This window comes from Microtus pennsylvanicus, chromosome 6 (assembly GCF_037038515.1).
Source record: "Microtus pennsylvanicus isolate mMicPen1 chromosome 6, mMicPen1.hap1, whole genome shotgun sequence".
NCBI classification, from domain to species: Eukaryota; Metazoa; Chordata; class Mammalia; order Rodentia; family Cricetidae; genus Microtus; species Microtus pennsylvanicus.
This window is the reverse complement of record NC_134584.1, coordinates 29,954,242-29,968,753: the sequence shown is the minus strand read 5'-3', so window position 1 is coordinate 29,968,753 and position 14,512 is coordinate 29,954,242. Positions and strand designations below refer to the sequence as shown.

General features: G+C 44.2%; 1 protein-coding gene across 3 annotated transcripts in view; it reads right to left on the bottom strand.

Moving 5' to 3' along the window:
• Positions 1-257: 257 nt before the first annotated feature.
• Positions 258-14,512, bottom strand: part of Osmr (oncostatin M receptor) — a 51,037-nt gene continuing 36,782 nt past the window's right edge. Inside the window, exons 12-19 of one of the 3 annotated variants that reach the window (XM_075975939.1) lie at positions 13,502-13,681; positions 12,394-12,498; positions 10,147-10,320; positions 8,575-8,742; positions 3,360-3,441; positions 2,861-2,933; positions 1,994-2,120; positions 1,441-1,873 (exon numbers count right to left, since the gene is read on the bottom strand). In XM_075975939.1, the coding sequence (XP_075832054.1) occupies positions 1,563-1,873; positions 1,994-2,120; positions 2,861-2,933; positions 3,360-3,441; positions 8,575-8,742; positions 10,147-10,320; positions 12,394-12,498; positions 13,502-13,681 (1,220 nt within the window). In that variant the 3' untranslated portion in view covers positions 1,441-1,562. Of the gene's footprint in view, positions 2,121-2,860; positions 2,934-3,359; positions 3,442-8,574; positions 8,743-10,146; positions 10,321-12,393; positions 12,499-13,501; positions 13,682-14,512 lie in introns of all 3 variants that reach the window. The other 2 variants (XM_075975941.1, XM_075975940.1) reach the window with 2 other exon arrangements.

Below are 14,512 nucleotides of genomic sequence, written 5' to 3'. Positions count from 1 at the left end.
GCAGGACTGACCAAAGTCATCTCCCAAGTAGGCTGTTCAAGATACTGCCTGGTACCAGGTTAGGTCCGAACCATTTTCTCTATCAAAAGGCTTGGTTAGATGTAAAGAAAAGATTGGACTGCTTTAGCAGAACATTCATGATTGGTGTTACTATGTTCTGAGACCACACACCGTACGGACATGGCTATAGTACTGGTAACAGCCATGCGTGTCCACAAAGTCATCCTCACCGTATTCACAGCAAGCAAGTTGAAAGAAACCTCTCTTTGTTTTATTTTACAATGTGACAAGTTTCAAGAGGAAGAAACTAAGGTATTGAACACCTTTGTGTGTCTGGCTATTTCATATAGCCCCTTCCAGACATGGTTTACAGGAGCTATGGTGCTACCAAGATCCATGGGTGTTCATGCTTTACCTAAAAATATTTGTGTATAGTGGGTTTCCTAATACCATATGTGTGTAAGTGCTATGGAAATTTCTAATACTGTATTTAAGAAATAACAAATAAAAATCGGTATGAGTTTGGTACACATTCTTCATGGAGTTGGTTGGATCCTGACGTGGGGCCCACAGTTAGAACCCAGGGCATTGTCTCAAAGGACATGCTTTGGGGCCAACGCTGAACTAACTTCAAAGTCCATGGGACATTTTAAAGTTAGAGCTAAATTATACCCAACACTGAGACTTTAGACAGGAATGTTAAGTGAGCCAGAATTCTCTTGAAGCACACAATTGTGGAAATAGGTCACGTAGATACAACTTTGGGATGGAGACATTAAATATGAAAGGAATCACTCAATGAAATGTCTTTTTCTATTCCGAGGTAGTCAAAAATTAAGGAGGAAGACTGGAGTCTATGGAACAGGCTGCTGTCACTGGACACTGAGTCTGGAGCTCTTTGCAATCCTGTTTTATTATAGTAAGCTTCACAGCAGGAGACCTATGGAGCCTCTTCCTGTCCCATTTGTACGCCCTACCTGCTAGGTCAGTGTAGGCACCAACAGTGTTACTTTTGCTTTATCAGTGACTACAAATTCTTATTCCAAGGTAAGGCAAATATCTAGCTTGTAACCTTTCCATTAAATGTGATGAGCCTACACAATAAAAGTAATAACTCTTCTCTTGTGGCATTAATCGAGACATTTGATCCAGCTGTTTTACCCTGGAAATACTCAACATCAGCTCAAGTTGACATGAAGATGTTTCCTCACTGCAAACCAAAATCCAAGAACCACGGCCACTTTGTGTGGTCTTGAGTAGACAGGGTCCGTGAACTCTCATCAGTGTCCTGTGTCAACGTCAGGGGTGCTGTGCTAAGGGTGAGCCCGGAACAAATAACAACAAGGTCATCATGCGCCATTTCTAAGGAAGCCTTCAGGGCAAATGCCAGGCTGTATAGCTCTGGTCTTGAGTCTGTCACCCTGTAATGATACAGACTAAATGAGTGCTACAGATAGCGGATGCTCCTGGGGTCAGGGGCCAGGGCATGTGATGTTGGCCTGGTACCAGCCACATCCCCAAAAGTGCCTGTAGTGTATGAACTGGGTTGGTGCTGGGTAGCTTTACTGTTCACCTTGACCTGAAAGGGTCCTTGAGGTGGGGTTGTTATTCTCACTCAGAGCAGGTGAGGCGAGTCTTCCCGGAACAGCCATTTGCATTTTATACTCCGAACAGTGCACTGGCATGGGTGGATTTGTGGCAAGGTTGTCCTTGTCTCCACACATGGGTGAAGCCAACTGAGACACATAGATCAAGCTAGTTTCTTCCGTCGGGCTTTCTGCCAGGGACTTCATGTAGTCTTTCCCTAGAACATTTAGTAACTTGTCAGGTGGGGTCAATAGTCCAAGTTGAAGTGGTGTGTCTTTCAGGGGTCCTGGAACAAGGCCATGGGAACCAGCGTCAAAAGCTGACTGATCGTAAGTAAAATTCTCAAAGAAGACACAGGGCACGGGGCCAGAGGAACTGTTTTCTGTTGGCACAGAGAGAGGCTTACTGGGTACGTCTTCAGTGTGTGCTTTCCCAGAGCCTATGCGCTGTGTCTTGGGGCCTTCTACCTTGTTTATGACTTCAAGGACGTCTGGAATGCAGTCTTTGACATGCATTATTAAGTGCGGGTTCTTCTGCAAAGGAATCAAGCATATGTAATATCAGTGCACTTGTGGGAGTAGCCAAATGGACCGTGTATGGCGTGTGCACCGAGAGCTTCCCCTTCCTTCCTGGCCACATGGTGTGACAACAGGCAGAGGATTCACCAGGACAGGACAGATTATTTCTATCCTAAGAGTGCTTGTCTGACTCCCAGTCGGATGAAGCCTTCCCCTCTCACCACTGGCTTTTAATAGCCCACGATGAACAAGACTCAATCACATTTGTTTGTTTGGCCTATGTTGGGAACAAAACAGGGCCTCACCCATGCTAGGCGAGCAAGCACTCTGTCACTGAACTAAACACTCATTCATCCAGCTGCCCGTCTCATGGCTGTGTGTGTGTCTGTAATTTATTATCTTTTCCTGAAGAGGTATAAGAAAACTTGATCAGTGAAGCCCCAAACACAAAATTTGATCCTCCCCCCCCTCTCTTTCCCTCCCTCCCTCCTTCCCTCTTTGTCTCTCTGTCTCTCTGTCTCTCTCTGTCTCTCTCTCTCTCACACACACACACACACACATTCACACTTTATTTTTAAGAGAATCTCACTATGTAGCATGGAAGGATTAGAACTAACTATATAAACCAGACTGGCCTCAAACTCATAAGGATCCCCTTACCCTTAACCTCACAAAGGTAGGGATGGCAAACGGGTGTCCCCGTGCCCGGCTGGATTAGTCCTTCACATGTTACACATACAACATCCCACATTTACCTTGGATTTTATCAGTGACAGGATGCTGCTCTTGTATGGATTCGGAATGTCAGGGTAGCACTTCTCCTTCACCCTAGAACAGTGAAATTCAGACTGGATGAGCAATTCAATGGAATTAGGAGTGAGAGCTCCGGAGTTTCCTCTATGAAGCAAATGACTTAACCATCGCTTGCTTTTATTACCGTATCCTGGGCTGCATGGATGTAACTACGGTACCTACAGCCTCACTGCAGGCACTCCATGGCTCATTCAGAGAAAGCACGTAGAAAGCTGCCAAGCATAAAGTGGCATAAATAGTAGCTACAGCCACAGAGGAACTTTTGAAGTGGTTCTTTTCCCCGCCTGCTGGCCCCGAAGGCACTACTGTCAACTGAATTACAGACGCTTGCCTACATTTCTTTAGCCCCCCCTTTCATGGTTCTTTCCCCACATTTTCCCATATTATTCCTAGATCACGGTTTACTTTTAGCTTTGGGATAAAGGCTTCCTCTGCACTTACCACTGGCTTTTCCAGTAGCACACAATGATGATGAGCAGGACGCAGAGAGTCATGGGTAATATGATCTGCAGCAGCCTGTGGGCTAAAGAAGACAAAGGGAAGGAATCGTTTCCGCAAAGAATAAACGGTTATGAGTGTGAGGCCCTTTCCATGTTTACTGCTCCTTCGATATATGTATTTATGCAAGATTCAATATGAGTTTTGAAAATGGGTTTAACTCTGAAAAATCACTTCTCACAAATAAATAGGTCTTACTTATTAGACTGATAGAAATTTAACTGAGTGAAACTTAAAGGGAAAATTTATTCTGACTTCTGCCTGACTCAGAAGGAAAAAGACCAATTAAGATAGATATAGTGGTGCATACTTTAACACTCCTAACACCCAGGAGTTCAAAGTCACCTTCTACAACATAATAAGTTCAAGGCCAGCCTGGGCTGTATGAGACAAAAACCATTGCCGGGAGCCTTTTGCGGTTAGCCAGTGCTCCATAGTTCAAATTCATCAAGTCTGACCGAATAGAGCATGACTGCCCAGTCGCTCACTCCCCCACCCTAGCTCTGTGGTAGGTTCCTGCCTGGGGGTTCAGCTGGTATGCTGATCAATGGATCAGAGCTGTGGTCCAGGCAGGAGCTGCATTATGCTTGCATAGTCATTCTCTTCTTTCACCATGGAAAGAACATGCCCAGGGTACTGCTGCCCTGTAACCAGAGTGCGCGTGACTTTATATGAACTATTCCTGCCTCAGACACAAGCCTGGAAGTCAGGGTGACCCAGACAGCCAAATCATGCTGATGCCAGACTCCTGATCAGAAGACCAATACTTGTTTGCCACTGAGGTTCTACGGCTGCTTATCATCCATTAAAAACTGGCTGAGTTCAGGAGGTCCTACCTTTTGATATTGTGACAACACTGTCACCTACAAAGTTCATACTCAGGAACTATTGTTTTTTGAAGTTACCAAGAAAACCCCCACATTAAAAAGTCATAATATTTTAAGTAAATTGGGCTACATTTGGAAATGTCCTGGAGAACATATGCGTTGTGGAATACTTGAGATGTGTTACATTCGTTTATGCTGTGGGATATTAGTTTAATGATGCAAAGATGTGTTGCATTGTTTATGTTTGTATTTGTTTGACACTGTGAAGCTGTGTTACTTTGCCTGCTTAACACACCTGATTGGTTTAATAAAGAACTGAACAGCCAACAGCAAGGCAGAAGAAAGGATAGGCAGGGCAAGCTGGGAGAGAGAATAAATAGGAGAGATAAAATTCCAAAGACAAGAAAAAGGGAGAAATGAGAAAAGGAGAGGAGGATACCAGGGGCCTATCCACACAGCCAACCAGAGAATAAGAAGGAAAGGAAGAGATGCAGAATAAGGAAAAGTAAAAGCCCAGAGGCCAAAGGTAGCTGGGATAATTTAAGTTGGAAAAGCTGGCTAGAAACAAGCCAAGCTAAGGCTGGGCATTCATAAATAAGATTAAATCTAAATGTATTTATTTGGGAGCTGTGTGGAGGGTTCCCAAAGAGTAAAAAAAAAAAAAGAGAGAGAGAGAGAAAGAAAAACCAGCCAACTACACATGTGACTTGTGGATTGCAGACTGGACATGGAGACGAGACTTCTAGTTAGTCTTACATTAAATTACTCGTGTTCATCTTAGCCTCCTTTAATAATCTGCTTTATTTATCAAATGTATCCAACATGACTATTTTCTAAAATACTCTCCTTGTTTCAGTTCAACTAATCAGTCACTCAGCTACATGTAAAAAATTCCTGAGCAAATGTCTAGGAAGGCTCTGAGGACAGTGTCCACGGACACATGGTCCTGTTCTATGTGTGGGTCTCTCCTGCCCTTCTCATTCCTCACCGGGGACTCACAGCATGAGAAAAAATATCTTGGTTTGGGGACACTGGGTGTTGGTTTGGGGCATTGGGTGCTAGTTTGGGGATACTGGGTGTTAGTTTGGGGATGTTGAGTAAGTGTTGGCTTGGGAACACTAGGTGGAGGTTTGGAGACACTAGATATTGGGTTGGGACACTAGATGTAGGTTTTGGAAGACTGGGTGTTGGTTTGGGGACACTGGGTGTTGGTTTGGGTACTGGGTGTTGGGTAGAGACTGAGTTTTGGAAGGAATACTGCCCTGGGTAGAGACCCACACTATTGGGGTGCGGACACCTGCTCTCAAGACCAGCCCTTTAAGTGTTAACACTCAGTTTTAAAATTTGGTAAAAGTATGGATTTATGTATTTTTATTGGAGAATAAACAGAGCACAAGTATCTATTATCAGAAATGCTTGGAGCCAGAGATTTTTAGCATTTCAGATTGCTTTGAACTGGGGAATATTTGCATATTCATGGTAAGATGTATGAAGAGAGTCTAATTACAAAATTCATACAAGATTCATCTGCATTGTGTAGCCTGAAGGTAATTTTATGCAGTATATTCAGTGTCCCATTACACGTGGCCAGAAGTTAAGTTTTCTTCTGTGGCATGCTTCCCTCAAAATGCTTTGATTTGGAATTTGAAATGTGGAATTTCAAATTTAACGTATTTAACCTGTGTGTGTGAGGAGGTAGGGGAGAAGAGAGAGAGAGAGAGAGAGAGAGAGAGAGAGAGAGAGAGAGAGAAGAGAGAATGGATTAGATTTTTTTCTATTTGTTTCAGTTCAACTACTTTCAGGTCAGTTTTGAAAACAAACCTTCAGAACATAACCTCCTTCTATACTGAGGGCTGCAAAGGTGCTCGCAGACCTACAGAGTTCTAAGTGCTACAGAAGATGCAGCCCACGCACCCAGCCTATAACAGCCTGGATTCACAGCAGCTGCGAAGACTGCCACTGGGCCCCCTCAGAATGGCCCTGGCTGTTGGAGCTGCGGCTTGTGCCACCATCCAGCATTTCACCAGCCTAGGAAAAAGATCAAAACGCAAGGAACACCTTCTTCTGAGTTTGTCCTACTTCTACACCTCATCAACCCAAAGTAATCTTAAGTGGAGCCATCATTTGGTAGGGAAACACCTGAAGCCAGTGTGCTTGTTAAATCCAGAGCAGACATAGTTCCAATGTCCAGAAGCAGAGGCAGAAAGATAGCAGACCCGGGAGGTCTCGAAGCAGGCTTCCTGATCTCTCTGTCTTTATTTAGTAAACTAGCCATTGTTCAAAGAGAAAGTACCAACTCACAAAGAAAAGGTCCTGTTGTTAAAAGATACCACAAAATGAGCAAAACTGCTACGCAATTTCAGCATTGCATTTTAAAAGTGTTTGTTCATTTTTATTGTTTTGTCAAACCAGTCGCCTCCTAGCAAATGTAAATTTTTCCCATTCCCATTTAACAAGGACTGAGGTGCAGTTAGCAGAATCACAAAACATTCTGTTTTAAAATGTACAAAGTGTCTGTCAGGGAAGTTGTGAATAACTGAAATACTTTCTTATTAATAACAATCAATATCACTAATAAAGCTAAGGTCATAAGGCTTACCACAGAAATTAATAAAATCTTGAAAATATAAAATTATCAGTTTGTGTGCACGTATATGCACATGTGTGTGCACAAATCAAATAAATTCAAAGTGTGGAAGAAAAATTAATACAGAAAAAAAATTAAAACACTAAGAGTTGGTCATGGCAAAGCATGCCCACAATTCCAGCACTGGGGAGGCGGAGACAGGAGGACCATGAATTCAAGTTCATCCTTAGCTATGTAGCCTGGTGTTGTGGGAGGTCCTCCCACTCCTCCAGCCTATCGCCGCTGAGATACCAGCCCCTTGGGGCGTGGTCTCTCTCCCTTTAAAAAAGCAGCCACTTCCCTCTCCACTCCCACATCAGCCTGGGCTACATGATACCCCAATCTCAAAAACAAACAAACGGACAAAATCAAAACAACAACAACAAAAAAAAAATCACCTCTTCCTTCAATGAAATTACTTCAAAGTGACAACAGTGCTCATATACCGTAAACCATTGACTCAAATCTTAATCTGATAGGTTTGGAGACATCGGATCATGTTTTAGTCTCTCGGACAGTTATCACTACCATCTGCAGCTGCAGCTGTGTGTGCCTGTGACACCAATCAGGGCATCCCAGGCCTAGGCCTACCATCGTAAACTAGTGTGGCCGTCCCATCTTAACAACTTGGGTTTCAGTGACTGGATGTTGCGTGGAGGATGCTGGGAATTTCCAGCTTGAACCTATCTCGTTCCTAAGACTAGTGTCTTCAAGGCCTCTTCGGCCTGCTCTTCTGTGGATTCTTTAGTGGAACCCCACCCCTACCCTGCCAGCACACACACTCATCAAAAGCTCCAGATCCTGCTGGCAACTGTGGTGCAGCCAGAGGGAGCCTAGAAGCGCCTCCAGCGAGACTTCCCTTCATCCTGAAGGACCCCTCAAAGGTGGGTCTTGATTTCACACCCGAAAAGAATTTCAGCACGAACCAATTGAAGCAGAGTTGAAGCTTTTCAGGTGTCTTTATTATCGACTTTAAGCGAAAGAAAGAAGAAAAAAGAAAGGCATTCAGGAAGAAAGTAAGAGACTCTCCAGAATGTTGGTGTGGGCTTCTCTAAGGAGAGTCATCCCAAGACATTCTCCCCTGAGTCCTCTATCAGATATACTCTGTCCCCACCTTCTGTCAGTGCTTGCCAGAGACTGAGATGGAAATGCAGCTCCTACCATGTCCCTTCCTCTTTCCTTCCTGCACCTCTCAAGTCAAATGCATTTTACTTAGAAGAACATATCTCTTCACTTGACCCCTTCCCCAACAGAATTCACTACCACAGAGCTGGTGATGTGCCAGCCCCATCTACCGCCAGACTCGAGCTACCCTTAGACCCTAGAAGAGCAAAAAGCCACCAGTCAGTCCAGAAAACCAGGCAGAAGCAAGGCTGAAGCAGGAGGCAGCCCACGACCAGCCATGTTGAGGAGAGAAGCTGCCAGATCTCCTGATGTCAACTCTAAAATATGCTGTGATTTTCAAGTCACCCTGAGACTGACTCCTAGAGACAGACATCCTGGGTCAACGAGAAAGATGAGAAGAAGGTTCTAGATCATAATTGGTCAGGTTACTGCCGCTTTTCCCAGGGGTTTGGAACAGGGGTTCTGAATAACACTTACATGTGGAGGAGGAAGGGTTGGGGAGAAGAAATTATTGAAACTTGATCTAGACAACACATAGGAACTCAATCTTGAGGGAAACATTTGATTTGGAGAAACTCACAGTTCTCATCCGGAGTCTTGACCCATGCAAATGTTTCATTGGGACCCAGGCCAGCACTGGTGTATGGAACGACCAAATACTCATAGATGGATTCTGGCCGAAGGTTTTCCACCATGAATGTCTTCTGCTCGGGGTCTTCAATGTCATATTCACAGAGCACTGACTTATCTGTGATTGAAAAGCAGTGTTGTTATCAACAAAATCTTATGAAGAGTGTAGGAGAGGGCCTGTGTGTGGTCAATTAGTGGAGTGTTTGCCTAGCATGCATGGACCCTGCGTTTAATCCCCAACACCACCCACACTGGACAGGAAGACACAGGTCTGTGATCCCAGCAGGAAGGGCAGTTCAAGGTCATCTTCAGTTACGTAGTGAGTTCAAGCCAGTCTGGGATCAATGGAACCCTAACTTATTATGAGAAAGAGGGAAAAACATATGGCAGAGACCTCATAGAAGAGCTGGGAACAGATGCCCCAGCTGTCTTGGAACCATCAGCATTTTTAAACCAAACTCTTGTAGGGATATTTCATTTGTATTTTAATAAATAAAGCTCGCCTGAAGATCAGAGAATAAAACAGCTGCACTGATCAGCCATACAGACCAGGCAGTGGTGGCACACACCCTTAATCCCAGCAGCTAAACTAGTTTGTCATAGAAACCGGATGGTAGTGGTGTACGCCATTAATCCCAGCACTAGATTGGAATGTAAGACTGGAGGAGACAGGTTTCAGGCTCAGTCTCATTCTGAGATTCCTGGAGGCAGGATCGCCATTTCAAACCGAGGTAGAGGTAAGAGCCAGTGACTGACTGCTTTGCTTTTCTGGTCTTCAGGTTGCACCGCAATATTTGTTTCTGGGTTTTTATTATTCATGCTACATTTGGTGCCCAACGTTTGGGGTATGACTTCATGAAAAAGCCATTTGCCTGAGGCTTTTTAGCTACACAGGCCAGAACTGGACCAAAACCTAGAAACCTGGGTTCAGGAGAAAAACTAGCACCCCACCCATCTGCTCACAACTTCCTGTTCACCCACCCCAGCTTTCTGTGGGTGGCTCCCATGGTTCCAGCGGCTTGCTGCTAACCCCTCGTGTGGCTACCACAGGCAGCTACTGCCGCTTCCTATGGCTACTGTGCCCATGCACGCCTACTGCACGGCCACCCTGACCACATTTGACCCTGTTCATTTCCAAAGAAACACACAGAGGCTTATAGTTGACCTATTAGCTCAGGCTTATTATTAACTAGCTCTTATACTTTAAGTTAACCCATAATTCTTGTCTATGTTTAGTCATGTGGCTTGGTACCTTTATTCAGTAAGGCATTCTTATCTTTCTTCCTCTGTTTTTAGATAATAACTCATCTCTGCCTATCCTGTACCAAAGATTCTCAGTCTCTTCCAACACTCACACCCCCCTTTGTTTGCCTATTGATTCTAAAATGACATAGGGAGAACATGGCCTGGTCCCTAGCTTGGTCACTATCTTAGCCCGGTCACATGAGGGCTCTGACTCGGCATCAATTTCATTGTTTTCTGAACAGTGCGATGAGCCTAGGTGAACAAGAGCAAGCATTACCTGGAAGAATCGTCCTTCTCCCTTTTGGATGACACTGCATGTCCTGGGATTTCAAGTACACACGGTAGCCTTCTATAAATGCAGACTGGAAATCGCTGTCATAAGCCGGCCAGTTTAGAATGAAGGAATTGGAGGTGAAGTTACTAACGCTCACTTGTGGGTTCTCCAGAGGAGCTAGGAAAGGAAGACGGGATAAGAACACGTTATGATTTGGGGTCTCAGAGCACGTATGTAAACTAAACAGACCACAGGCAGTTCTGGACACTAAGAGCTTGTGTCAAGTTAAAGAGTCTTGTCTTCCCCCCATAATGAACACAGACATGGTTAAGAGAACTGGGAAGGAGTTGGGTAATTGTCTCCTTCAAACCTTTCATAGATTAAGACCTAAATACCCAGAGAGAGTAAATAATTTGTAGAGACGTCATGGGAGAGGGGAGGGAAAATAAAGGTCTTGACTCTGTCCGTGAAGTCTCAACAGTATTTTCTGAATCAGAGAATGTACAGATATGAAGAGGAAGGAGCAGGAGAGACAAGATGGGTTCAAAGATGTGAGGGGGATTTGAAGAATCCGGTTATCAGGACAAGGCAATGCATGCATGTTATCAGACACTCTGAAAATGCACGGGGTGAATCCTGGCCCTGTCACTCACGTGACCATACACACATACATGCACACATGCACGCACACACACACATACACACACATACATGCACACACGCACACATGCACACACACATACATGCACACACGCACACATGCACACACACATACATGCACACACACATACATGCACACACGCACACATGCACACACACATACATGCACACATGCACACAATGCACACACACATACATGCACACACATACATGCACACACGCACACAATGCACACACATACATGCACACACGCACACAATGCACACACACATACATGCACACACACATGCACACACACATATGCACGCATGCACATTTTCGCATACTGTCTGAACAGAGATACATTCACAAATGTCATGCCTCCTCCTTTTCTCTCCACCAGTCGTGAATACTGGATCAGCTCTCCCAAATGAAGAATTTTAGAGTCAGTCTAATTGCTGAGACAACCAAAATCTTCAGCGTCCAGAGATTTGAATGCCAAGCATTCCAGTGGGGGGAGTGAGCAGCCTCATTCTGGTGGTAAGATGGGGTAATACTCAGAGAAACTGATTTCACAGCAATTCTACAAGAAATGAGAAGCTTATTTCAGAAGCCTAAGTCCTTTGACCCCAGGATTCTGCTTCAGGATTCATTTAAAAAACCATCATTGCCGGCATGAGGTAATACCTCGCTTGCTAAGTGTTTGCCTTTTAAGCATGAGAGCCTGAGTTTGAACACATGAAAAAAGCTGAGAGTGGTGGTGTTTGCTTGAAAGCCCAGGATGTGTAGGAGGGGAGACAGGTTGATGCCTGGGGCTTGCTGGCCAGTCAGTGTAGCCTACTTGATGAGCTCGGGGCCAGTGAGAGATAGATGCAAAAAGCTTGGTATATGGCACCCGAAGAATGATAGAGGCACTGTTTGGCCTCCACTTGATCTGTACCTGCACACATGTGCACACACACACACACACATGCACACACGTAAATACACACACTTATGGATATAGGCAAAGACTTAGCTAAAATGAAAGCAATTCAGACTGGCACAAAAGTATGGACACAAAAAGAAAGGTTTACAACTTGGAGCTACAAGATGTTTGGAGATAAAATTTACAGTTTCTCAGTGAAAAATCTCTGTAATCATCCTAAATTGTCTGATGATACACCTATGATATACCTGCGTATGACGTGGCATACGCAGAGAGGGTTTACTTTCCAATCACAGAAGGAGCACTGTGGGCAGTTAGTATTTTGTGGCGTTAATCAAGAAAAGCAGTTAACAGACTTTGTAGAGTGAGATCCCATTTTTATTTAAAAGCATTTATCCATATAGAGAAGTAGGTATCAGAGTATAATAAAACACTAAGTGGATATTGGCCTTTTGGGTGTTAAAATTAGCAATAATTGCATCGTCTTTCATGTAGCATTTCATAAATCACCTTTAATGAAGATGTTTCATTTATAGGGTTTTAAAATTTTAATGTAATCTCTAAAATAAGTGGGACCATAAAATTAAGCTTGGGGAGGGAGTCTTCCAAACACAAAGCTACGAGTAGGTGGATGGCTGAAAACAAGGAAGTCTCCATGAGGCCTGCAAACGCTGTCTACTTACCCCGTTCCTGCGTGTATCCTGTTTGTCTCCCTATTAGCTGGGCATCCTGTTGCAAAGATCTTTCAAAAATTCTGAAGTTGTAACGGACCCCTGGTTTAAAAGCATCTGGAGGAGAGAAGTCAAGGATTTTAACAAGACGGAATGACGTCATCTGAGTTGGGAAGAAAGGCTGACTACTGAGTGAGCACTCCTCCAGTAGAGAGGATGACCACTGAGTGAGCACTCCTCTAGTAGTTTCTTTTTCAAGATCTTTCCTATTTCCCTCCTTCTACTAGGCCTCAGAATCTTCCATGTTGTGAACACAGTGCTGTCTGGAAAGTTCCATAAGACTGTCATTCACTCTGGAGCCAGGACCCTCAGCCTGGCCTCACCTATGCGCATAGAAGTGGTGCAGAAGCAGCCAGACTCACCACCTACTCCAACATATGACATAGAAAGTCCATACAGTATTTACCTGCCGTCCTCCTGCTAAAACTCAGAATCTGGAAAGCCTGTATTTCCCTTCCGTTCTTCCTCTTTCCCCTGTAGCCCTGAAGTCTGGCTGCAAAGTTCTTGAGCCCCTGAATCTTGCAGGTGACTCCACCACTTTCTGGAACTAGACGATTCCCACATCAGCCCTCAGCCTAATAGATGGTACACACCTGTGCCTCCTGCTTATACCACTCACTGGAGCACCCTTGACTCCCCTGAAAGAGCAGGAATCTTCAAGCTACAGATTTGGTAAGGGAGGTGAGCATTCATGACTACAAGCTTCTTGAAACTAAAAGCTGATACTTTGGTTGCATCAACTTTGTACTCTAAACATGGCCCAAGTATGTGCTGTTCTCTGCATCTGTAGAAACTTCCTGCACACAGTTCCAATGTCCCTCTAATTTAGAAGGGCAAAATATTAAAATCTATACTCTGTCTACATTTTCATACTCTGCTGCAGTAGATTTTCAGATCAAAGGTCAGAACCTATTCTCATGACATCTAATCTCCAAGCAACCACTCTGGATCTGTCATTTCAAAGTTGTTACCCTAGCATACCATATCTGTAGGTTAGAACCGAAGTCTGAGTTTAACTGGCTGCAAGGGGGACATGCAAGCAGGAGGGCTGAGTTCTCACCTGAGGTGACCATGGTGCTCGTGGTATTGGGACCTAGCTTCTTCCACTGCAAGTCACAATGTTGGTCCCGGGAATGTTCACACCAGTCCACAACATAGCCTAAAGCATCTCCAGATGAGGGCTCCCAAGAAATATGGAATCCATCCTTTGTGCCTTTAATCCTTTTTTCATGGACCTCTTCTGTAGAGAAACAAATAGAATAATACTTCTTATTCCGCTCACTGGATTTTTTTTGACAACTTCCAAGGAAGAAAATAAACTAACAAACACTTGCAATTTTTTTTTTATAGTTTTGGTTTAAAATGTCTCTTAAAGGCTTCCGTACCTAAAACTTTGGTCCCCAGATTCTGGCACTGTCTGGAAGTAGGGAAACCTTTCAGATGTCAATAGTGGAAGATGGAAGTTTGATCACTGGGCATGCTATAAAAGGAGATGTTGGTACTCTGGTTCTATCCTCTCTTTGCTTCAAGGGCACCTTGAGGTGAGCTGCTTTTACTCTACCGAAAGCTAACTACCATGAAATCTCTGCAACCCAAAAGCACCAAGCTAACCAACCATGATATCCATCTCTCCAACTATGAACTTGAACCAACTTTATCTTCCTAAAGGTTGTGTCCCTCAGGTACTTTGTCCTAACCATGGGAGGTTGACTCAGTATCTCAGAAGTGAGAGCCTCTAATTGCTGCACAGGATCGAGGGCAGGTGTTCCTCACTATTTCTATTCTTCAAATCACATTTGCAGCTCTAGGACACAGCATGTTAGTGTTAGGACCCTAGGTTTGGAATGTCTGCTCTAAATGGTTCATTTGTAATATATTTGTGTGGCTCATCTTCAAAGGTCCTCCAGCAAGCTCAGGCACAACTACAATGAACAGAAAACACTGGAACATTGCTGACAGCTGGTTGAAGACAGCCCTCCCTGCCACCGGCCAAATGAAAAGCATAGAGCCCAAATTACTAAGAGCCAAGCTTGCCTGGTACATTTTAAATGAACAGTATATAAAACATCCG